The 25,444-nt window shown below is 38.9% G+C and overlaps 1 protein-coding gene across 1 annotated transcript in view; it reads left to right on the forward strand.

Annotated features, from left to right (window-relative positions):
- The first annotated feature begins 457 nt into the window (after positions 1 to 457).
- The window catches only part of ZDHHC17 (zDHHC palmitoyltransferase 17), a 90,228-nt gene continuing 65,241 nt past the window's right edge, over positions 458 to 25,444 (forward strand). The window contains exon 1 of the mRNA XM_079142544.1: positions 458 to 2,398. Within this exon, the coding sequence (XP_078998670.1) occupies positions 2,306 to 2,398 (93 nt within the window). The 5' untranslated portion in view covers positions 458 to 2,305. The remainder of the gene's footprint in view (positions 2,399 to 25,444) is intronic.

Genomic DNA, 25,444 nt, shown 5'->3' on the forward strand with positions numbered 1-25,444 from the left:
GTGATAAAACTGGACTAGAACTGAATAATGCCATCTTCAGTTCCAGTAGCCTCTGATGTTACACGTGAAACCTTATTTCTACAATACCCCACATCCCCTCTAATCTGTCTTTAAATCCATTTCACAATTCTTCTCTAACAAGGTCTAGTTTTCTCTTTTGAATTTTTATTTTTTTAAGCTACTATTCTGCATAATTTTATGCAATTCTTTTGTCAGCCTATCCAATCAGTGTACTTTTGGCTGTGCTTACACTCCAGTGAATATATTGTCTCAAATTTGGGCTGTGCTGTTAAGAGCTCTATAATTACCAAGATGAACTCTGATTATATCTAATGTGTTCATTTTGGTACATACTGAACCCAGTCCAATTCAACGTTTCTGAAGAATATCTGCTCTTGCTTTTGTTGTTGTTGTTCAGTTGTTCATTTAAGAACTATTTGTCTTAACAGTAGTGAGGAAGGCAGTCATAGATCCTAGCTAAATTGTTTTGACTTCAGTTTTTAGTATTTTCTCTATGTTTAAGTTATATAATTCTCAGAAGTCACAAATAAAAATGTGTATAGCAGCGCGGGTGAAAGTCTCTTCTGTTGTCCATGCCTAGGTTCTTCACTCGTTCACTTCATTCAATACTTTCTTAATGACACCTCTCAATGTTTTTCAATTTCCTTTCTTTACTCTCACCTTCTATTCCAAGTAAATGCGTGGCATAAGGAAGGATATGGAGGAGCAAGATGAAAACTGGAATGAAATAAAAATGATTTCTGAGCATATTAACATGTTCTTAAAGCAATTTGGTGCTGGAAAGGCAGAACCCTAATTCTGTCCAGTTCTGCATGATGATTCCTGGTTTGGGGCAGGACTAAAAGAATGAAAATCAGCATGACCTGAGAAAAGAAAAAGCAGCTGTGCTGGGAGGGTAGACAAGTACAAAGCCAGCTGCAGAGTTAATCTTTTTCCCCATAGCCATGAAAGCCATATCCCCTTTTACCAAGGAGCTCGTTTCATTTACCACTGTGGGTGCCCAGCTACTAAGTTGCCCTAGCTCAAGACAACATCCAATCCCTTGTTATTTCCTGCTTTTCCTCAACCCGCCTCAGAAACAATGTCCAATCCTGAACTGATCCCCACTCTCCCCAGACCCTCCTCAGGCTCCTTTGGCGGGAACTAAATCCTGTCGTATTTTTTGCTTCCTCTAGTGCGCCTTTTCTCCAGATTTACAAATAAGTCTAATTTTGTGGAACTGCAGGCTTTTTTCTGGTGATCTTTGGCTGGTTTGACTTAAATAGAAGATAGGCTGGTATCAGGAACCACAGTTGATAATTTCCCGATCTCTGTTAAATCTTCCTCTGAGCTATTTTGATGTACAATTTTTAATGGCTAAAAAACAGACAAATGCTTTCTAAAACTGTGCCGTCAGCCCATTTCTAGGGCGCAATCTTCCCCTCGCATTTCTATATCATTTATAGTTCTAATATCCTTTAAAAAATGGCTTTAGGCATTTTATCTGGGTCGCGTGCGCTTCAATGAATTCAGTTTTAATGACTGCAGTTCGGAATTCCTGGATTTTATTAAAATGCAGCAGATGGGGATGTGTGGGCTTTAAGCTCGTATTTTTTATGTGGTACGGACTGAAAGCCAACGAGGGCAAGCTGGGATCATTTAAAAACGTTTCTCCTGGATGAAGACCCATGTTTTATCCGAGTTTTTCCATACCCCCGCGCTCCCCGGAGATACAGGTTGGGAGGTGACCTTTTTGACTGTGGAGGAAAGGGATGCTTCTTTCGTCTTCAGGAACGCTGCGCGCCTGGACTGGAGCCCGAGCGCCCCAAAGCCTCTCCCTGCGGCCGGGTGCGGGCTCCGCTCGGGTCTGACGAGGGGGTCCGGGGTGGAAGAGCGGGGCACCGGGCGTGGGCCTCTAGGGGCTCCGGAACTCTGTCTTTGCTAGGGGGTCGCCACTAGCTCCCCTAAGCGAACCTATCAGCGGCCGCGCCGCCTTCCCGGGGTGGCCGAGGCTCACATCTGCCTGAGGCCGGGGATCCGCCCCCCGGCCCGGCGCCCACGCCCTGAGCGGTCCTCTGGCCCCGGCGCAGTGCAGCAGAGCGCGCTCCCGCCCGGGTCGGCCGTGCTTGCGCGCACGCGCGCAGAGACCCGCGCCCTCCGAGCGGGGAGGGGGCAGAGGGGGCGTCACGGGGGCCGGGGAGGGAGGAGGAGGCGGCCGCGTCGCCTCCGGCCCGGCTCGCGCTCGCCTTGGCGCTCGCCCTCCGCCTCGCCCGAGCCCCGCGAGGGTGAAACGCTTTCTCCCGGCATGCAGCGGGAGGAGGGATTTAACACCAAGATGGCGGACGGCCCGGATGAGTACGATACCGAAGCGGGCTGCGTGCCCCTTCTCCATCCAGAGGTGAGGGACCGCGCCGAGCGCATTCCTCCCCTGCCGCCCCGACCTTTCTTCCCCAGACTTGCTGATGGTGGTGGCCGACGTGTGGAGGGTAGAGGGACGTGCCGAACTTGAGGAGGGTGGGGAGGCGAATCCAGGCCCGAGCGCGGCTGCGAGCGGATAACGGGGGAGGAGATAGCGGGGCGGGCCCGACCGGGGCGGGCTCTGGGACGCAGTCCCTGGCTGTGTGGAGGACCGAGGTGGGGCTGGGGATGGTTCTGCTCTGCCGTCGCACTGCTTGCGGGTGCACAGGCGACCGGGGCCTGGAACCGCGGCTTAAGCCCCGAGTGTTCCTCCAAGCCCAGGAGGGCGAGGAGGAAGCGCGTCTGTTTTGGATATGTTCTTTTCCTTCGCTGGCCGAATGACGCTGTTCCTTCCGTTTAGCTCACTGTCGGAGGACAGTTTCTTGGGCACAGTGATGTCCCTCCAGTTTATGCCATAGTAGCACCTCGGGGCACCTTGTGCCAGGTGCCCTTATTTGAGTATTTGTCCTTAAGCGATGAAAAAGAGAGGTCATAACTTTTGGGACTAGACCCACGCTCACATTAGCTTGTCAAAGTGCCGCTACTTTTTTTTTAGGAATTAGGGGAGAAGAGTGCAACACGTTTCCCATCACAATCTGAGTATCTTCCCGTGTAAGTGGAGAGTTCTCTGCTCCAGGATCAGTCACGTTCTGTACTTGTTTACTTCTTAGTTTGAAGCTGAGCTAGTGCTAGTTAAGGCCTGGAAGCAATTCTTGATGCATTCTGGGTTTTAATGATCCACAGTGACCTGGAGCTGGGGGAGGGCCGCGACTTCCCGAAAACTCAGGTAGTCTGAGGTTCTGGAAAGAAGATATATCAGTATTTTGTTATGGGGTGAACAAACATGGAAGTCTTCTAACCTGGTTACTTTGCATTAGAATGATTCTATTTCTGGGTTTGCTCCTCTTTTTAAAATAAAATGTAAATAACAATCACCTTCTCATATGTTAATGCTCAGCCACCCACTTATTCATTATTTTGGTTTATTTAAAACCGCGGGACAGTTCCTTAGGAACTGAGAAGATAAAATAAGATAATGTATTTTTGTTAAAAAGTGTTTTACATCTCTCTTGGAAAGAAATCCCATTGATGATCAGTGTAATAATATTACTTTAAACTCCTTTTTTGGAGAGAACACAGTTTGGGTCAGACAGACTTGGATTCTAATTCTGAATCTTCAGAAGTAGCTAAGTGATCTGAATCAAGAATGTTATTTCTTTAAGCCCCAATTTGTTTATCAGAAAATAGAGATGTTTCCTAATTTGCTTGCTGTTAAAAGATTAGGTGAGACTATGTTGAGGTTTAATAACTGGTGGATTGTAAGTGCTCAGTTAATGTTGCTTTTTTTCTTTCCCTCTCAGAAGGAGGGAAGTGTTAACACATTTATTTTGGTTTTGGTGAGTGATTTTGAAACTTATGTGGGTTTTAATTGAGTGGAATAGGATCTTGCTAGAATGTTTTTATTTTGCTTTTTATCTTCAAATAAAAAGGTTTTCACTAAACATGTTGAACAAATGAATTATTGGTAGGATAAAGAAATTAGCCATTTCTTAAATCTCCAGTTAATATGCAAACTGTCCACTCTTGAAACCTTCCTTAGAGTATTGTGCAATTAGATGAGCAATGAAACCTTCTTTTGAGGCATTTGGGGGCGAGAGAACCTTAATTTTTTAATGAATTTAATAATTATTTAGTTTATTTATCATGTTTGGATCAGGCATTGTTTTGGACTTGAGCATTTTTGTGGTAAGACTTTTTGTGTGAGATTTGAGCATTTTTCTGGTAAATTCAGTGAAGGACTGTATAGAACATATTGTATAGGATATACAGATATGGTTAAGAGCCAAAATAATAACAGTTTTTCTGTTGTCAAATTGAAAATCTGGGTTTTACCATTTACTGCCATGATGGTAAGTTGCCTTTTCCTCATTCGTAAACTTGACTTAATATTGCCTTCCTTTTAGAGTTATATTAGGTAGGGTAGTGTTTGTAAAGCAGCCTTCACAGACCTAGGTTGCCAAGCTAGTGGAGCCTTCTAAAAGCCATAGCATATAGTGAATACTGAAAGGGCTGTTACTTTGTTTTCTGTTGAAATAGATGACTATTAGTTTATCGTAATGGAGAATTAAAGGCTTTTTGCAAAAGATGAACTGATTATCCGGATTGGGGTATAAGTCCTAACTCTGTGACCTTTAACGAGTAGACATTCAACTGTGAATAGTTTTCTTTTCTTCTAAGGTAAAGGGGCCAGACTAGATGATCCCTAAGATTTCTTTGAACTCTAATGTTCTGATTTTAAGTTGTGATTTTTCAAGAGGATCGACTTGGAACATCAAACTATTGGGTACATAGCACTGTATTAGGTTATATAGGTTACTGTTATGGTTTGGACGTGATGTGTCCCCCCCAAAAGCCTGTGTGTGTGAAACAGTGCAAGAATGTTTAGAGGAGAAATGATTGGGTTATGAGGGCTTTAACCCGATCAGTGAATTAATCCTCTAATAGGGATTAATTGAGTGGTAACTGAAGACAGGTAGAGTGTGGCTGGAGGAGGTGGGCATTGGGGACCAGACTTTGGGGTATATGTTTTGTGTGTGCTGAGTAGAGTGTCTCTGTGCTTTCTGGTTTTCATGTGAGCCGCTTCCCTCCCTCACATTCTTCCACCCTAATGTTCAGCCTCACTTTCAGCCTGGAGGAATAGAGCCGGCTGTCAAAGGACTGAGACCTCTGATACAGTGAGCCCCCAAATCAACTTTTTCTCCTCTACAATTGTTCTGGACAGATCTTTTAGTTACGGCAGTGAAAAAGCTGACTAAGACAGTTAAAATAAAAAGGATAGTGTATGTTTTTCCAGATGTTGTTGCTCTAGTTAGGAATGTATATGCACCTGAAACACCTGACAGAATCCAGGGAAGTCTCAGTACTGTATCCTGTAAGCAGTGTCAGGTTCCTGTCTCTAGAATGGTTAGAAGAAAGACTTTGGTATAGGGACAGATGCCATATGCCAGACTTGCTATCACTGGTCTTCTGTTTCACCTACTACTAGTACATCCTTTGTAAATTGCCTCAGTTCTTTCATATGACACAATACCTCTTCTGCCAGAGTGTCTTAGGAGTCAGAAAGATCTGACTCAGCTTTGAACTGGATTGCCTAGATTATCTATGACTTCCATCTCTTTCTTCTTTTTCCCCTCAATTTCAAAACTTGTGCTACTGTCTTTTTTTCCAGTTTCCCTCTGTTTTAAATGGTAACACTTTTTTTATTTTACATTTATTTTATCCCTTTTTGTGTCTCATTTTTATTGTTTGAATATTGAACTTAGGTATCACCACATCTACTTTTCATAGATTTAATAAAATTTACTTTTTGAGGCTTATCTTTAGTAATACTGATTTTTGTTTCTATTTTTAGCCTTACTATGTATTTAGAGAAATATATTTGTATATGTATATGAGTTAATTCATTTGCTTTCAGAAAGCAGAAAATTTATTTGAAAGTTGATTTTCTTCTGGCAGGTTATGGCAACTGTTCTTATTCAAAGCAAATCTTTCTGTAGTTTTTTAGGATCCGATGCTTTTTTTTTTTTTTTTTTTTAATTCAGCAAAAATGCTATAGTCATATAGTTGTAATTTAGATTTTAAAATACTATGTCTTAAGCGTAGTAACTACTGGGTCAATATAGATAAAATTAAAATGGAACTAATTGATGACTTCATGTATTGTAGCAGATTCTTCTAAAGCATCATCTCATTGTAGTATTTTACTATTCAATTACAGATGGACAATTCATGAATAAAAGTAAAATATCAAACATTTTAACTTTGGAGTTTGAAAAATCATGATTCAGGGCAATATTTTATTTATAAAATACACAAATAAAAAATCCACCCAATGGAATATTTATCCAATCCAAGGATAATAGCTTCATTTAGATTTTTCTTAAAGAATTATAAGCAGCTAAGTCAAAAGTTTTATAAAATTTCAACCTTCTGTGTAGGAAATACTGTGAAGAACTTAATAACCTGTTATAAAGGTTTAAACAATACTTTTTTCATGTTGAAAATGTACCAAACAAATCACTCTGTTTTTGAGAATTAATATATATCAAATATGATAGAATCTTTCTTTGATCAGTCAAAATATGACAGCATCTAAGAGTCATCTTTCTTTTTGATTATCAGTGCTATTGTTGAGGATATGGAGCCGATAGGACTAAATTTGCCTGAAGCAATTTTTGTATATGTTAGATGGCTTGTGATTTTTATCATTCTTTTTTTTTTTTCTTTCCCCCAAGGAAAAAAAGTGAGAAATAGCCAGGTGGTGCATGCCTGTAATCCCAGCATATAGGAATTACAGAATTTTGAGTTCAAAGCCATTCTCAGCAACTTAGTAAGGCCTTAAGCAACTCAGCGAGACCCTGTCTCTACATAAAATATAAAAAACGGCTGGGGATGTGTCTCAGTGGTTAAGTGCCCTGTACAAAAAAAAAAAGTGAGATGTTACTATACCATACCCATGTTTAGCTTTTGAGAATAATTTTCTATTATAAACACTTAAACTTTATTAAGGATTTAATGAGTGATGAATAAAAATAGTGACTACCGCTAGTTTCATGGGGGAAAAATGTCCTTTGAACTGAATACAGACATTCCTTATTTTGTTAATTAGAATCCTCTGGTTGCAAATGTCAGCAATTCTGTTGAAACATACATGGATTTTTTTTTTTTTTTTTTTTTTTTTTTAATAATTTGCTGTCTCAGTCCCAAAACCCAGATGACAGGAGTCCAGTTGGATTCAAAGAACACTGGAGCCTGAGATGAGAATGCCCTAAGACTCTGCATCTTGTCTCTTTCTCTTATTTTCAGCTTTATTTTCTTCAAGTGGAGAGCAGCTTCTTTCCAATATGTAGTGTGGACATGGATTCCATCTTTATTTATTTTTATTTTTTGGCCATACATCTCAAATCTAACCATTAGAGAGCAACTGCATATTGTTCCTTTTTTCACACTGAAAAGTGGCATTGGATGGTTCCAGTTAGTTTATATGTATACTCCTATGACAATGGCAGCAACACTGTAATTGGCCAAGATCACTTGGAGATGGTGGAGGAACAGCTGGGCAGGCAAAACTCTTTGTCTTTTATACTCTTATGAGAACTCTACATTTGCTTTTTCTCCAACCTTCTAGTTTTTAACATATTTCAAGAGAGATGTTGTAATTACATTGAACTTATTCATCACAGTAAATGTTCTAGTTGAGCTACTGAATAGCATTGTGTATGAATTAGACAGGAATTGCTAAATGTTTTTTGTACAAGGCCATATAGTAAATATTTTCAAATTTGTGAGCCACATGATTTCTGTAGCAATCCACTTAACAGTGTGGACATATGAAAGCAGCCATGAGCAATATGGAAGTGAATAGGGATGCTGTGTTCCTATAAAACCTTCTAAAATTAGGCGATAGGCCAGATTTGGGCCATGGGCTATGATTCGATAACTTTGATGTACACAATACATAGACACTCTTAAGAAATTTATGTTAAAATATATTTTAACTCAATTCTGTTGATCTCTGATATAACTTCATCAGAAATGGATGTATGTGGGAGATAGGTTGGATGAAGTAAGAATATGTGTGTGCATTAAAATCTTATGGGGAGCTTTGTCAGAATACACATGCTTCCATATATAACCCCTCAAAATTTCTAATTCCCTATGTGGGTTTGTGGTATGTGTACTGAAAAAGTTCCAGAGTGATTTTGATAAACATTTTATTTTCCACTCTCCAATATCACTTTGATATGTGGGAAAAGTTGTATTATAGGAGGGGGAGAAGCTCTTTCAACATGTAAAATATGAGACTTTGTATTGAGAACTTCTAAATGTTATCTCCTAATTTTGCTAGACAAAAATAATGGTAATAATTGCCAACACTTACCAAATTATAGCTATCAGCTAGGCATTATCCTAAGCATATTTGCATATATATTCATTTAATTCTCCCAGCTTCGTGTATCTGTTTTATCCATGAGGAAATTGGGACAGAGGGAGGTCAGATGTTTTGCTGATAAGTGGCAGAATTGCATTTAAATCCTGACTGCCCTTGTTTTTATAGCACAGAACAATGTGATAGATATGATACAATTGTAGAATTGATTATTGTTTGATAGGCATTAACTATCTAGGGTTGCAAATTATTCATTTATGTTTTGTTTTATAATTTTTTAGACTTCATTTTTTTAGAGCTATGTTAACTTCATAGCAAAAATTAGTAGAAAGCACAGGAAGTTCCCATAAGCCCCCTACCCGTATAACTATATCATCTTCCCCACTATCAACATACACCAACAGAGTGGTGCATTTATTGCAATACATTGATGCATCATTATCATTCAAGGTCCATCCCTTACTTTAGGGTTCACTCCTGGTTTTGTACATTTTATGGGTTCTAACATATATTTTAAGCTCCTCTATTGAAAATTTTTAACCACGATGTGAAAGCCATATATATTCAGTGGAAACCATACTTCAGATAGCGAGTTTTGAGCTTTTCCTGGGATAGCAGTATGGGACTACTCTCATAATACTCTTAAGTTTAAAGCTTTTTTAGCTTATGGTGAATTTGTTGGGGCATAATCCCTTTGTAAATTGAGGAGCATGTGTACATTGTCATACAGAATAGTTTTACTGCCCTAAAAAATCTTGTGCTCTGCCTATTCACTTGTCCCTCTTCTCTAATTTCAGGTAATCATTGATATTTTTAATGTCTTCATAGTTTTATCTTTTCCAGAGTGTCATATAGTTGCAATCATATAGTATGTAGCTTTTCAGATTTCCTTCTTTGACTAAGTAATATTCATTTCAGGTTCTTCCATGTTTTTCCCAGCCTTGATAGCTTATTTCTGTTTAGCACTGAGTAATATTTCATTGGTTGAGTATAATACATATACTGAAGAACCTCTTGGGTGCTTCCAAGCTTTGCTCAAATACTTTTTGCTGTAGTTCTTGCAAAGTATATATTGAACTGTTGATAGATTAAAAAGCAGAGGTAAAGTCATTTATTCAGGTTCACATCCTATTTGGCAGAATTTGTCTTAGAACCTTAATTCTCTGATGCCCAAATCCATAATCTTCTACCATAGAAATTAATACGTTTATTTTTATTAATAATATTAATGATATAGACTAAAAACTAAGTTCTTCCTTGATACTGAAGGTTAGGGAGGATTCACTTTTTGGTGGTTGTTCTAAGGCACATTCCGTAACCCTTGACTTGAAATAATAAAATTACATTTCTTTAAACATAATTTTTCCCCTAAAATTTCCTCCTTTAAATTGGGGCATTATAATTATACCTAATAATGGGATTCATTGCAGTATGTTTGTACATGCATATAACATAATTAGATCAATTTTATTTCCCTTTACCTCTGCTTTCCCTCCCCTTGATCCCCTACTACTCTACTGGTCTCCCTTCTGTTTTCATTAGCTCCTCCTCTGCCCCATTTTTCTCTAGCTTCCACACATTGTGAGAGAAAAGGTAGAACCTTTGACTTTCTGAGTATGAACTTATTTCACTTAACGTGATATTCTTCGGTTCTACTCATTTTCCTGCAGATTACACAATTTTGTCCTTTATGGCTGAATAAAACTGTTGTGTATATATACTGTATTTTTTCATCCATTCATCTGTTGACAGTCATGTAGGCTGATTCCATATCTTGGCTATTGAGAATCGCACTGCTATACACATGGGGATACAACTTGTATCACTATAGAATGCTGACTTTAATTCTTTTGGATAAATACTGAGAGTAGTGGTATGGCTCAATTCACAGTCTTTCGAGGAACTTCCATCCTGGTTTCCTTAGTTGGTTATATTATTTAGAATCCCACCAACAGTGTATAAGTATTCCTTTCTCAGCATCCTCACCAACATCAAAATTTTCTTTTATTCAGCTCATTATTTCTCCTGCTTAGTGTAAATTAATAAGGTAAAATATACTTTCATTAACTTTGAAAGGAGGTGATTTTCTTTGGAATAACCCTAAGTGTTAACAGGATTGGAAATAGATGTTCTCATTGTTAAATCTGTGAGAATAGTTGATGAGAGAACAGGTGGTACACAGTTGTTTTTATTGAAGTGTATTTAAGTTATGATAAATGGAACAAATTTTAAATGTTCACAGATTTATTGTATTATTTGTAAATCTATATAAAGGTTTGTTGCTGGACTGCATTCTGGTGTTTTGGGTATATTCCAGGAAGAATGATGTATAACAGCCAGCAGTTAGTAACTGCACGATATTGGATAAATAATTTACTTTTGGTACCTTAGTCTTCTTGCCTAAAAAATAGAGGTAACAACATCTACCCCTTAATGTTCTTGTGAGCTTGAGTTGATATATGTTGTAGGTTTTAACATTATATATTTCCTCAATCTCTGAAGTTAGTATTTGTGTTTTACAGTTAATACCGCCTCCTGCTTTGGTTAAGTAGCTCTAGTGATTACTTATCATTGCCTGTGAACAGGCCACCTTGGTGGTTATTCCTGATGGCATAATTGCATGCCTGCAGCCCCCATTTCAGTCAGCAATCTGTTTAAGGAACATTTGAGAATATATGATTTCCTGGTTATTTTCTGATAATATGCTGATAATACCAAGAAAATGCTGTCATCAAAGCTTGTAGAATGTATATTAGCTTAGAAGGAAATCCCAGAGATAATAGTGATAGATTGTTTTAAGAAATACTGCATTCCAATGTTTCTGGTGGCTCATAAACTGTATTGTAATGAATAACATGGGGATTGACAACTCTAGCATGAAAACTGATCCAAAAAAGACCAATGTTGAAGTTTTAGCAATACAGTAATTTTATTTTTCTCCTTTTGATGTGTCCCAATGAGAAATGATAAAAGTCCTTCTAAATAAGCTTATGAGATCTCTTAATTAGTATAAATAATCTTCCAGTTAGTAAATAAAAATTCCAAGTGGTACAGCATAGTATTGTAGTCCAGTTGGCAGTGTTTTTTTGTAGTACCTACAGTAGTGGTACATCTTATAGTCAATAGTATCTGTAGTTCTGTGAAATTTTGTCTAAGTATTTAAAGTTTAGAACAGAACCTGGGAAATAGAATTATGTTTTATTGATCTTAAAATCACAACTTTTTTCCTGCAGTTCAAGATTCTGAGAGAAGATGAATGACATTGTTAATCCTATTTATACCTTGGAGATTTTTCTGTCCTTGTACCTTCACTGAAGTTGTAATTATTCAGTTATTCTTTGTTCATAATTTGATAAATCTAATCATTAATAAATTGTAAACATTGATTTCAATAGAAATTTTGTTTTCGTTTTGAATAACCATAATAAAAATATTAAGGATCTTCTAGTCATTTATGTAAGAAGTTAATTAATTTGATTTCAGAAGCTCCCATTATTTAAACTTTGTGTTGATTGTGTCCATTTTCCTTTAATTGAATGTAGTCACATCCAAAAAATGGACATCCTTAGAAAAAATTTTTGATAAACTAGAATCTAGCACTATTGCATAGCAGACCCATGTAAACTTTCTGTACTATTAAACCTAATATCTAATTTATGTCATATTGTTGAATAATGCTAAGAATTTTCAAGGTACCAAAAACCTCACACTTTTTTTTTTTTTCTTTGTCTTAATCAGAGACACATGATTATTGACATGCATTTAAAAATAGTGTGGAAAGATGTATAATAGAGGGAAAAAGCTCCAGTTCCTGCCTCCAATAAATACATACTTCTCACTTCTTAGAGGTAACCATTACTCTCAAGTGTACTGAGAAATTTTTGGTGCAAATATAAATATTTTATATGCCTTTATTTTGTTTTTATTATATAAATGGTATATTATAAAGGTTTTTTCCTGAACATTTGGACATGGTTCTATTTTAGCACATAATAATTATTCTTTTTTATTGTTAAGACCTTCATAATCCAGTTTGGTAACCAAGGACACATGACTGATTAAATTCAAATTAATTAAAATGAATAAAATAAAATCAGTTTTCAGTCATGCTACTCACATTTCATGTAGGTTTTTTTTGCTGTTCTAGCTGCTGTTACAACACAGAGGGTTGTAGAACATATCTATAATTGCAGAAAGTTCTGTTTCACAACATATGCCTGCCCAGTTTTTAAAAAAATTGTGTATCTTTTTAAAATTTTTTTATTGCACAATTACTTTTATTGCACAGTGTGTTTAAGTTATGATAAATGGCACAACTTTTAAATATTCAGTTTGATAACTTCTTTGAACGTTTTAAGATAATTACAGATTCACATGCAGTTGTAAAAAATATAGGTTCTTGGGCTGGGGATAGAGCTCAGTTGGTAGAGTGCCTGCCTTGAAAGCACAAGGCACACAAGGCCTGGGTTCAATCCCCAGCACCGCAAAAAAACAAAAAAAAACAGGTTCCTTGTACCTTTTTCTTAGGTTCCCCGAGTTGTAACATTATGCAAAATTATAGTATATCATAACCGGGAGGTTGATTTGGATATGAGGTGTGCCCTAGAAGGTGACACATGAGACAATGCAAGAAGGTTCAGAGGAGAAATGATTGGTTTGTGAGACTCTTAACCTAATCAGTGAATTAATCCCTGAGGGGATTAACTGAGTGGTAACTGGAGGCAAGTGGGATGTGACTGGAGGAAGTGGTTAATTGGGGGTATATATTTTGTATCTGGAGTGTGAAGTGTTTCTGCTCACCATGATGTGAGGTCCTCCTTCTGCCACCCTCCACTGCCATGATGTTCTGCCTCACTTTGAGCCCCAAGGAATAGAGTCAGCCTTCTGTGGACTAAGACCTCTAAAACTGTGAACCCTCAAACTTTTCCTCCTCTACAGTTGTTCTGGGTAGATCTTTTTGTCACAGTAGCAGAATAACTGACTAAAACATAGTGATACATTTAAGATCCAGGACATTTCCATAACTACAAGGATGTTTTATGTTGTCCTTTTATAACCATATGGTGTTCCCTCTAGCCCTCAGCCTCTCATTAACCCTTGGCAACAACTAATCTATTCTCCATTTCTCTGGTTTTATAATTTTATGAATGTTATGTGAATAGAATTATGTAATATGTAACCATATGGGATTGGCCTCCCCCCCACCCCCTTTCAGCCTAGTTCTCTGTGTCAGGTTGTATGTGTATCAGTAGTTTATTCCTTTTCATTACTGAATGATATTCCATAGTATGGATGTACAACAGTTTTAACTATTTACCCAAGGTAAGTTATCTAGGTTGCTTCCAGGTTTGACTATCAAACATTTGTATGCAGGTGTGTATGTAAACATAAATTTTTATTTCTCTGGGATAAACACCCAGGAGTGTGAATTACTGGATCATATGGTAGTTGTTTCTGTTTCTTTACTCCTCCCTCCCTTTTTTTGGTTCTGAGGATGGAACTCAGGGCTTTGAACATGCTGAGCAAGTACTCTGCCAGAGCTATATCTCCATTTCTCACATGGTAGCTGTGTATTAATGTTTTTAAGAAATTGGCAACCTATTTTCCAGAGTGGCTATACATTTTATGCTGCAACCAGTAGTGTGTGTGCGATCTGATATCTCTGCATCCCCATTGGCATTTGGTGTTGTCACTTTATTATTTCTGTCATTATGGCTTCTTTATAATTTAGTTTTCCTTGTGGCTAATCTCTAGGAGAGCCCTGGTAGGGTATGGTGGTAGGGAGGGGGATTAGTTTCAGGTGTGTATATCAGGTTAGAGGTGAGGAAGTGAAATCAGAATTCATGAAACAAACTTACTATATATCCCAGAGGTTAAGGGTGCCATTAGGAAGTGGGAAGAGGGGGAAAGATGGAGAGGGGATATCTTTGGAATTATGCCTTTATTAGGGTCTATAGCAATATACTGTGTGTTGGCTTTCCTGTGTGGAGGGTTCTGGATTGGCTAGTGTGAAACACATTGACTAATTAGACCAAGAGAAACAGGGAGCTTACTTATAGGACACTAGTGTTGACCATTAGGGTTTTATCATAGTCAGCTGTTGTGTGGTGTGTTTGGTTTTGGGTCAGCGACATAAAGAACAAATAGTCTTTATTGCAAACAGCCACACAAAAGTTGGGGAGTTTTAATTAGGCCATTGATAACAGGATTCCATTGTATTTCAAATAACAAGTTGGGCCTAAAAAAATGGATGACAAAGCAACAACTATATTAAGTAAATTTATAATTTGTAATTTTAGCCCATTCTAATAGGTATATGATAAGCCATTGCCATATTTGAATTTCTGTAGTGGCTAATGAAGTTAATTTTTTTAGTGTGCTTATTTTCATTTGTGTATCCTCTCTGATGAAGTGTTTCCTCTTGGCTGTATTACTTTACTAGGGCCACTATTACAAAGAACCACACTGAATGGCTTAAACTATGGGAATAATTTTTTCCCCACGTTTTCCCTACAGTTTTGGAAATTTTGGAACCCAAGTTGTTGTCAGGTTTTCTTCTGAGTCTTGCTGCTGGGCTTGGAGGTGGCTACCTTTTCAAAGTAATCTCACATAGTCACTTTTGTATATACATATTTCTTCTTAAAAGGACCATAGTTTGGATTAGGGCCATTCTGATGGCCTCATTTTAATTTATTTGCCTCTTTTAAGGCCCTACCTTCGAATATAGTTGAAAGCACCCAGAAAACCACTCCAGAGGCGGGAACTCACACAAGAGATTTTAATAAGCAGACAGTGTCTGCCCTTAAGGGTGAAAGAGAGATAGCGCAAATGGCAGGGGAACTGCCCTTAAGTTGTGGAAGCCCACGGGCTAATCAGACCAATGACTGATGAGGAAGTTAACAATCTAGATTGTAAAGTGGTGTGTGTGGGGAGCAGAATCAGGGGAGCAATGACTACAGCTTTGTTCCCTTCATTTCCCCATTTTTGTTTTTATAAGAAGATTCCTTTTGGGCATATGGGCACAGATCCATCTTCAGTAACTGCTTCCTGTGGGCATGGACATCGAACTGATTCAGGGGAGGGAGATGTCATTGCAGTAGGTGGGGGTGGGGACCAGATAATTTCCCTGGGGAGTGCACTTGTAGCCAGACTCCAAGTCATCCTTTATGAGGTCCTGATAGTTCTGTAATACAAACTGATTGATAGTGAGTAGGAAATAGAGGTGGTTAGGATGTCCCTTCCCAGGAAAGAAATGGGACAAATAGGAATTATCAAAAAGGAATGAGTGAAACAGATTTTTCTGATTTGGCAACTTATTGGACGGGTTTGTAAGGGGTGGTATGGTTTTTCCTCTACTCTGACAACAGGATTTGGCAGGAGAAGTGAGCCCCCCAAACTCCTACAGCACTGAAAAGGTGTCTGCAGTATCTATAAGGAAAGGAAGCTGCCTGCCTGCCACCATAAGGGTCACCTGTGACTCCTGAGTGGTATTGGTTGTCTGGTGTAGAAGTCCCAGGCCCCTTCAGTCATCCATTACCAATACCAGTAAGTCACTAGGGGAAGGGCGTGAGGGTGACCTGGCATTTCTCTGAGCACCAGGGCAATCCACTGCCCAATCCCGGTCGGTGGCATTTTGGACAAGGACCTGGGAACAGCCAGGGGTTGGGGCAGGCTCATGCCCAGTGCCCCTCTTTATGACACTTGAAGCATGGGCCTGGAGGTCTTCTGGGAGCTAGGGTACCCCTAGTAGTGGTCGGCTGGGCAGAACTGATTGATTAAAAGGCTTTGGCTAGCATTAGGTATTTTAGTTTTTTTTGTTTTTTGTTTTTTTTTCTTCCCCTCCATTATACACCCTGAATGCCACCGCTAGAACCTCTGGCTGTCGGGTAAGGGGCCCCCTGTCCAACTGCTTCAATGTAGCCTTATGTCTGGGTATCCTTGGGAAAAAAAAGTAAGTCATGAGTAGCTGTCATCCCTCCAAAGTTTCAGGGTCCTTGTTAGTATATTTGAGCATGGCCTCTGAGAGGCGACTCAGAAAGGAGGATGGGTTTTCAGTTTTGTCCTGTATTACTTCTGAAGTTCGGAATCAGTAAGGATGCAGGTTTGGAACTCATTGCACCGCAGATGCCTGATCCCTGTGTTACAGTCCCATTGAGGCTCCCTATTTGGTACTCTTCAGTCCCAGTGAGGTGGTTTGAGGTCGACTGGTGAACCTTATCTGCATAATTGTGTGCCTGTTCCCAGGCTCTCCTGCATTCCTCGGGAGTAAAGGTGTTGGATATAATCATATAAATGTCATGCCAGGTAAGGTCATAAGACTGAGTAAGATACTGAAACTCCTTAATGAAGTTTGCGGAGTTTTAGGAGAAGGAGCCTCTTTTCTATCTGGGGAAGATCAGAGAGCAAGAAAGAAACATGGACTCTGATCACTCCCTCCAGGCCACCTCCTGTAGTGGGAACTAGAACATGTGCGAGGGACTGAGTGATGGGAGTGCTGGGTAGACTGGGCAGGTGGTGTGTGGGAGGCAGGAAGCAAAGGAGATGGAGGAGCAGGGGCTGGAGGGACCACTGTCGCAGGGGACCGGTATGGGGGTGCTTTGTTAGCCAGGTCGAAGTTGGAGGAGGAGGAGGGATTAGGAGGAGGAGAAGAAACCAAAAGGAGGTGTTTGGGTTTGTAGGAAGAGCACAAGAAAGAGAAAGCATGAAGATAAGGAATCTCTTTCTCTTGCCCCCTTGCTCACAAAAGTTGTACAAGTCCTGTAAAACATTGGAATCCAGGATGCCATTAATTGGCCATTTTGATTGATTATCTAAAGGATTGTGGCCAAATATCATTGCACAAGTGAGTAAGTTTTGGTGGCTCTAAGTTGGGGATTAGGCAAAGGAGTATTAAGATTTTCTAGTAGACATCCCAGGGGTGGAGGACCTAGATCCCATGATGGAGACTGATGCATAGCCGAGTCAGTGTCCAAGGTGTCCCAAGGTCACAGACTAGTTGGCTGGAGATGAGGAGGCAGCACAATGATGGGAGTTGTCAGCCCCCTCACTGTGTGCCGGGCAAAAGCTAAGAGGGTTGAGGACCTCACACCAGGATTTTTGAGAGGAAAAGTGAAGAGAATCCTCAACCCGGAGAGAATCTCCATCATCAAGATTGGTGATCCAGCTGTAACTGTAAAAGTCGTGGCTGGGGGAACCCTACTCCTCAATCGCCTTGAGGGTGCCAGACCATCAATGGTGATGTCTCAGGTCAGCAGAGGAGTGTTTAAGTTGGCCTAGGGAAAAACTCACCAATCTGAATGCCAGTGGTGGATGTAGAACCAAGCGTACAGGCAAATGAAGGTGAGACCAGCGTCCAGGGGTCTGGGGCATTAGATGGGATTCCACTTGCCTAAGTGGCGGTAGAAGAGCCCATCTGAGTCATGTCATCAGTGAAAGCACTGAGCATATTTGTGTGTTTTTATTTTGGGTTTTCTCTTATGTTCCATTGATAAGTGTCTATCCTTCAGTCACCACTACACAGTATGGATTACTATAGTTGTATAATAGGTTTTAAAATTGAGTAGACTGTTTCTTCCTCCTTTATTTTTTTCAAGATTATTTTATCTGCTTATCTTTTTGCATTCCTGTATAAATTTTGGAATGACCTTGTCTGTATCTACCAAAAAAAAAAAAAAAGGCCTTGTTAGAATTTTGATAGGAATTGAATTACCCTTGTATATCAGAATTGACATGTTTCCCGTGTTGAGTCTTCCAGTTCATAGATATGGTATGTCTGTCTTTAGATCTTGTTTTATTTCCCCAGTATTTTTGTAGTTTTTAGCACAAAGGCACTGTAGATGTTTGGTTGCACTAATTTCTGTCCCTTCATGTTCACTTTAGGACTTCCCTCTGGCATTTCTCTTTTACTCTTAAATCATCAGTTTTTGGTTTGGCCGGAACATTTCTACTGTTTAGCATTTCTCCCGTCCTTTAAACAAAACCATATTTTTCATTGATCCCACTTCCTTTCTAGCTGCTGCCTTATTTCTTTGCTCTTATTTGTAACACAATTCCCCCAAAGAGTTGTCAGTATTGTCTTTAATTCTTTCCTGAATGATCTCCAATCTGGCATATATCCCTGCCTTCTCAAAGTAATGTTACTTCTTTATTGCTTACTCTAGTGTCAGCTTGCAGTCCTCATTCTTTTCTGACTTTCAGCAGCATTGATATAGTTGATCTCTCCTTAGTCAACTTTTCTCACTTTGCTTCTGGGGAGTACAGATTAAAACAAGATAAAATTTGGTATCTTTCCAAGTTAAGAAGTCAGATAAATCTAAGTATAGTGAAAGAAAAACTCATATTGATAGTAAAGAGTATAAATTAATCCTACTACATTGGAAAGCATGAAAGTAAAGCTGAAGACTCAAGTCTTTTTATTCATAAGTTCTAGCAGGTGCCCTCTTAGAGAAACTTTTCCTTTTTTTTGTACTGGGAATTTAACCCAGGGTTGCTCTACCACCTAGCTACATATTCAGTCAGCCCTTTTTATTTTTTAATTTGAGAACTTCTTGCTTAGTTGCTTAGGGCCTACCTAAGTTGCTGAGGCTGGCCTCAAAGTTGAAATCCTTGTGCCTCAGCCTCCCAAGTCATCAGGATTACAAGTGTGTGCTAGCATACCCAGCTTAGAGAAACTTTTGTAGATGAAATTTGTGTAAGATTGTTCATTGCAGTATGACTACAATAGTATAAGTTACCTAATTGTTTCTTGGTAAGTAGTTTATCCATGTAATGAAATACCACTTAGTGATTGCATTGAATAAACTAGAGCAATGCATATCAGCATAGATAAATCTCAAAAACAATGGTAAAAATACTAGGTGAGAAAGGATTAGTATTGTGTGTCCCAGGATATTAAGTGGAACTTTTTTTGTCAGCTTTTTTTTTTTTTTCCTGGAGCCCAAAGCTAAGAACACTACCTGATAGAAGCTCCCTGCATTGTAAACAAAGGTGTCGAATTTGCTGAAGAGTGGCCATGATTGGCCTAGAACTCCATCATCTCAAGCCTATCCAAGGGAAAGAAAACAATGTGAGGAGAATTCTTTGAAGAGTTAACTGGGGTAGGTGATTCTTCCTGAACATGATGCTTAGCATGATTCTTGTCAAAATTGAGCTAGGCAGGCCTGACAAAGGTCGAGGTGTGGAGGTCTAGTCAAGATGAGGGCACAGAGGAGCTTGATTACAGTTTGGTTAAGGAGAGAGTCTTTTGTCAGTCCCCATAGGGCGAATTTCACAACTTTCAAAGTGGCCCACAAGACAGCCAATAGTTGCACTTGTCCCATGATATTCTGAAGGTGTTCGAGTAGTCGAGAGAAACTACAAACAGCACCAGTTCTGTAACTTGGACTTTGTCTCTTGTCACTTCTCTATCCTTATTCTCATCCTTTGGTAGGCAGAATAATTCTAACCCTCCCCTTATGATAGTAGGTTCTTGTACCTGGAACCTATAAATGTTACCTTATAAGGAAAAAGAATACAGAGATGATTAAGGATCTCAAGATGGGAAGATTATCCTGACCAGTGATAATGATTTTGGACCTTTCTTTTTTTGTGTGTGCTGCTGGGGATTGAACCCAGGGCCTTGTGCTTGCAAAGCAAGCACTTACCAACTGAGTGAGCTATATCCCCAGCCCCTGATTTTGGACTTTTGACCTTCAGATAACTCTAAGATACTCTAAGAACTCTAAGATAATAAATGTGTGTTGTTTTAAGTTACTAAGTTTGTGACAGTTTATTACAGGGACAATGATAAATTAACTATAATGAGAATAGATAATAGAGCGGTTTACTACTTGAGAAACAAGGAAGGGCATGGTGATGTTTGAATTGTAAATTGGCGGGTTTATAAAAGTTTGCCCAAACCTGAGATGGGATGAAATCTTCTAAGTAGGATAACAAAAGCAGTTTAAAGTACATAACTTCTTGGAATAGCTAACGAGGGATGTGTAAAAGGGGATGTTGGCTACTAAAGCTGGAAAAAGTAAATGGGAACAGGTTCATGAGCGATTTTGTATGACTTTGTATGGCTGCTCGAATAATCTTTTACTCTGTATGTGTGATTTTAAGTATGGGAGCAGTAGGGGCAGTAATAATGACAGACTATTTGAAAGGATATTAAAAGGAGATACAGAAAAAGGGGCTGATGTATTTGTATTGAGAAAAGCCTAGTGAGACTTGGTAAGCAGTTTACTGTACCTGAGTATTGGGATAAAGAGTCAAGGTAGAATGAATTTTCTAATTTTGATACATATGATACCAGTTTCAGAAATCAGGATTGGGTCCTTGTTCCCTGATATTGAATATTAAACACCCAAGAAATTTCAAGGCTAGCATAGAAAGCAAGTTTTATTTAAGGGGCAGAATAGAGATAGTAGACACTTGGAGAGAAGGGGACCCAGAACTGGTATCCATAGGAGTGGGGGTTTCTTGCCCCCTGATAGATCTCAGGTTTCCTTTCCTCTTACCACCCCTTTCCTATCTTGCCCGTGTGATCAAAAGGCAGGGAAAGATCTGCACTGGGGGCATTCATTAGCAACTCCTTGTGCTGGGAGGGGCGATTCCCTGGAGGTGTCAGTAACCTTCAGAAGGGTAGGAGTCCTCTGGCGATGTGAGCATTTCATTTCCTTTTCCTGGAATTAGCCCCTATCTTCCCCACTGGATCATTTATTATCTAGGCTAGTTATGGAAGTAGCACTCTGCAAGAGACCAAGCACCATTTAGAGTGTTGGAGTACTCAGGTTTGTTACACTAGCAGACCCAAGTGAACTCTGAAGTTCTGGGTCCTGAGCTGAGGTTATGTGGGGCTTTTATAGGAAATTTGACATTTCTTAACCATTACAGCATTGGTGAGTTTGAATTTTTGGCCCTGCACAGGGAATTTACGATAAATAATTCACAGGTGTAGAACAGTCAGTAAAACGCTTGCTAGTGTTATCACAAAATGACCTTCATCACAGGCAGCAGTAACTCAAGGTGAATTGAGTTTATTTCCCTAAGAGCTATGTTTTTAAGAACTAAACCTAGGAGGTTATAATTTAGACAACAGTTACTTAGCAAAGCAGTTAAATGCTGTAGCTGCATTCCTACAGCGTCCAGAAAATTTCAAAGTATAAGAAGAAACGACTCTTCACAGGAACCTGTTGAATCTCTGGCTTGGATGTTTACATTTCAAGAGAGGGAAACTTCTAGAGAAAACCATTTACAATCCAATAGATGGGGACCCGAGGTTAATTAGGTTCCCTGAAGAGAAGCTGAGTGGGGTGGGATGAACCCTTTCCTCAGTTATTGGTTCTTCATCATAGTGTTTTTATAATTTCATTTTATAATCAGGTCTGGTTCCTCCTTCACACGTTGACTATCTGTCCTTTGCCCCTGTCTCACATAGACATGCTTTTTAATAAATGGTATGATGGTGCATGCCTCATCAGCTCTGGATTGAGGTAGAAGTTTCATGGGTTCAAAGACAGCCTCAGTAACTTAGTGGGACCCTAAGCAACTTAGCGAGATTCTCTCTCTAACAATTTTGCACTTTAGCCAGATTCTGTGTCTCTAAATAACAGTTTTAAAAAGTGCTGGGGATGCATGTGACTCAGTTGTTGAGTGCCCTGGGGTTCAATCCCTGGTGCAAAAAAAAACAGAAAAATGAACAATGGTGGGGATTTAGCTCTGTTGTAGAGTTCTTGTCTAGCACGTTAAAGGTCCTGGTTTTGAACAGAATATCAGTAGTCAATTTTATTCAGACACAGGAACCACACCTGGCAGCTAACCTGTAGACTTATTAATGAGCACCATCAAGGCCTATCCCAAATGTAAAAGACCTTGAGGTTCACCTGTGGGAACACCTCCAGCCAACTCCTTTGTCCCAGAGGTGGAAAAGGTAAGGTGGGGGTGAACCCAAATGGAAGTTTTAGGAAGAAAGGTGGGGGTGAACCGGGATGGAAAGGAAGACAATAGCTTCCATGCTTTTCAGTGCCTGTTTAACATGTATTTTGATCCATGTTTTACCTAGAACCCTATATACACTCCTTAGCTGGCACACCAAAATGGTGTTTTCTGCTATTGGCCCCCCTCCTGCATGGTAGGAGTTCTCTTCTTGCTGAAATTGTCTGTGGATTTTATTCTTCTAAGTTTTCGAGACAAGAACCCAGAGGAAATTGGTGAAGCTGGGAATCTACCCATCTCAAAACTCTTGTTTCAGTTTGATTGCCCAGCACCACAAAAACAAAAAATAACAAAAAACAGGAAGGAGAAACAATAGACTGTGGAGATAGAGGGGGGGGAAATCATTAGATTATTTTTTAAATGGCAAAAATAAATCGTGTTATTTCCTTGCTCTCAAAATGTTGCGGTAAGTTTGGTCCTTGTCCCTGATACCAGTCTAAAAATGAGGACATAGTTTTGAGAAAAAGTTTATTGCTTTGCTAGCCAAGGAGAAACACAGGGAACTCTTGTCCCAAAGGCTCTGATCCTGCCCATCAGCAGAAACAGGGCCTTTTATAGAGGTGACTCAGAATAAGATCAGGGAGGAGGAGGTTAGGGAAAAGCTCAGGGAGAAGGTCAGGGTAAAGTTTGGGAAAAAGAAAAAAAAAAAAAAATGAGTTTCAAAACGACAAGGGATAAAACATCAAGTGAGCCCCTGTTACAAAAACTCCTTTATTGATCTCTGTTGCCTACTGAACTGGATAGGTAAATGCGTTTGTTTTTTCCTCATTGAAGAAGGAATTTTTGCATTTCTTCTAAGAAATTGTTCACAACAGGCTTTAGGATTTTCAGTTTCTTTACCATTCAAATTACATTTTGGTAATTAAATAATTTACATGTGTAGGTGACTCAGATTTAAACAAAACATTTTATAGTGCTTGAAAGATACTTCCTCAGAATTTTCCAGAATCTATGTCTTGCCAGATTTTTAGGGTCCAATTGGAAGTAAGTTCAAGACTTGAGTTTGGGCTACTAGTTAAAACAGTTGGCCTGTGGTAGATGAAGCAGAAAAAAGTGAGGGAAGGTGACTTGCACAATATTATCAGTCCAACTAGAATATGCATTAGAAGGATTCTAGTCAGAATCCTAGAATTGGAGGATAAAATTAAGAATAAGTGTCAGTTGAAATACAAAATTGGATATATTCCAAAATGCAAGAGTATGGTGATCTAATGAACATTTCTGCCCACATGAGTATTTGTTTATTCATTCTCTGAAATATGTTTGGATAAGGATGGTTTAACAAGTTTGTATATAATAGTGAAATACTAAAGACATTGCCTTTAAAATTGGGGGAGATATATTCTCATTATTTTTTCCAAATTTAATTTGATCTTTTTGCCCATGCTGTAGACCATGGAAATAGAAAACAACACTTATCTATAGGAGATTCGATTGTTTTCTTAGACTATTCAAAGAGGTGATCTGAAATCAGAGGTTATATTTTAACATTGTAACCAGATAAAAGAAATCTCTGAATAGTAGTAGTCAAACCATGTAGAAGTTATAACCAGCTCCAAAATTCAATGAAAATGTATGTAGATCTGTCTGCTTTCTACTTAACAAAATAAGTAACTTTTAGAATTAAGTTAGGATAAGCTAGGTTTTGCTGCAGTAACAACCTTAAAATTTTAAGAGCTTAAATGTTGGTGGTTCATGCTACACATACATTGTGGGTTATCTGGTGGCTACTCTGGGACCCAGAATGATTGAAGATTTCCAGTCTATGACAGAAAGAGAGAGGGAAAGAGAGAAAGTCAGGGGGAAACATTCCACTGGTTAAAATAAAGCCAACCTCACATACACATTATTTTTCACAGGGTAAAAGATTTCCAGTTCTACCATGTGCTTGAGAGGAAAACAGGGAATATTTGGTGAAAAGCACTAATGATTACAGTAGTTTTCAATATAAAAGTCAAGACCAAAAAAACTCAAGAAAAATATGTATGTGACTATAAAAGAATGTAATCTGCTGGGCATGGTGGCACATGCCTGTAATCCCAGAGGCTCAGGAGGCTGAGGCAGGAGGATTGCAAGTTCAAAGTCAGCCTCAAAAATTTAGACCCTGTCTCAATAAGTAAAATAAGGGGCTGGGGGTTGTGACTCAGTGGTAGAGCGCGTACCTAGCATGTGTGAGGCACTGGGTTCAATTCTCTGCACCACATATAAATAAATGACTAAAATAAAGGTCTACCAACATCGGAAAAAATATTTTTAAAAAAAGGTAAAATAAAGGGCTGGTGATATGGCTCAGTGGTTAAATATCCCTTGGTAAACACACACACACACACACACACACACACACACGATCTCAAATATACTGAAATCATAAATCAGCATCTGAAAATGGGACAGAAGTCTTATTGTCAGTATGGAAATCAGTAATTCAAATTGTTAAACAAATTTTAGAACTCAAGTAGAATAAAATGACTTAAGGATAACAACAGAAAATTCTTAATAGATAGAACAGGAAAATATTTAAGTTTGGAATTGTAACTATTACTCTAAATGGGGGAGAATTTAAAAATAACAGTGTGAGTTTATGGAGAAATTGTTAAATATTGCTGGTGGGATTACAAATATCCTTTTCAGAACAATTTATGGTTTTGTCAAAGCCCTAAAAATATTCATGCCTTCTCCAGGAAGTTTACCCTAGTTGAAAAGGAGAAATGTTAATGAATTGAGGTATTTTTTAGTAGTGAAGAAAAAATTACATCCATTCCTTTATTTCATTTAAGGGTACCAATACTAGACAGCTTCTGCCCTAAGCACCAGAGTATATGAGTGATTATGATAATGTTCTGTCCTGTCATAGCTTAAAGTCTAATGGAGAGGAGAATATTAGAAGACATAGAAGAGGGATGCCTAAGAATTAACTTTCGAGTTTAGTTAAGATGTGTTTAAATAACCTAAACGTTCACTGATTAAGAATTTAATAATATCAGTGCATTTCATGTCTTGGTATATGCATTGGTTAAATACTGTACTTAAACAGTATAATGGTATGAGGGAATGTAAAAG

This window comes from Sciurus vulgaris, assembly GCF_902686455.1.
Source record: "Sciurus vulgaris genome assembly, chromosome: 5".
Taxonomy (NCBI): Eukaryota; Metazoa; Chordata; class Mammalia; order Rodentia; family Sciuridae; genus Sciurus; species Sciurus vulgaris.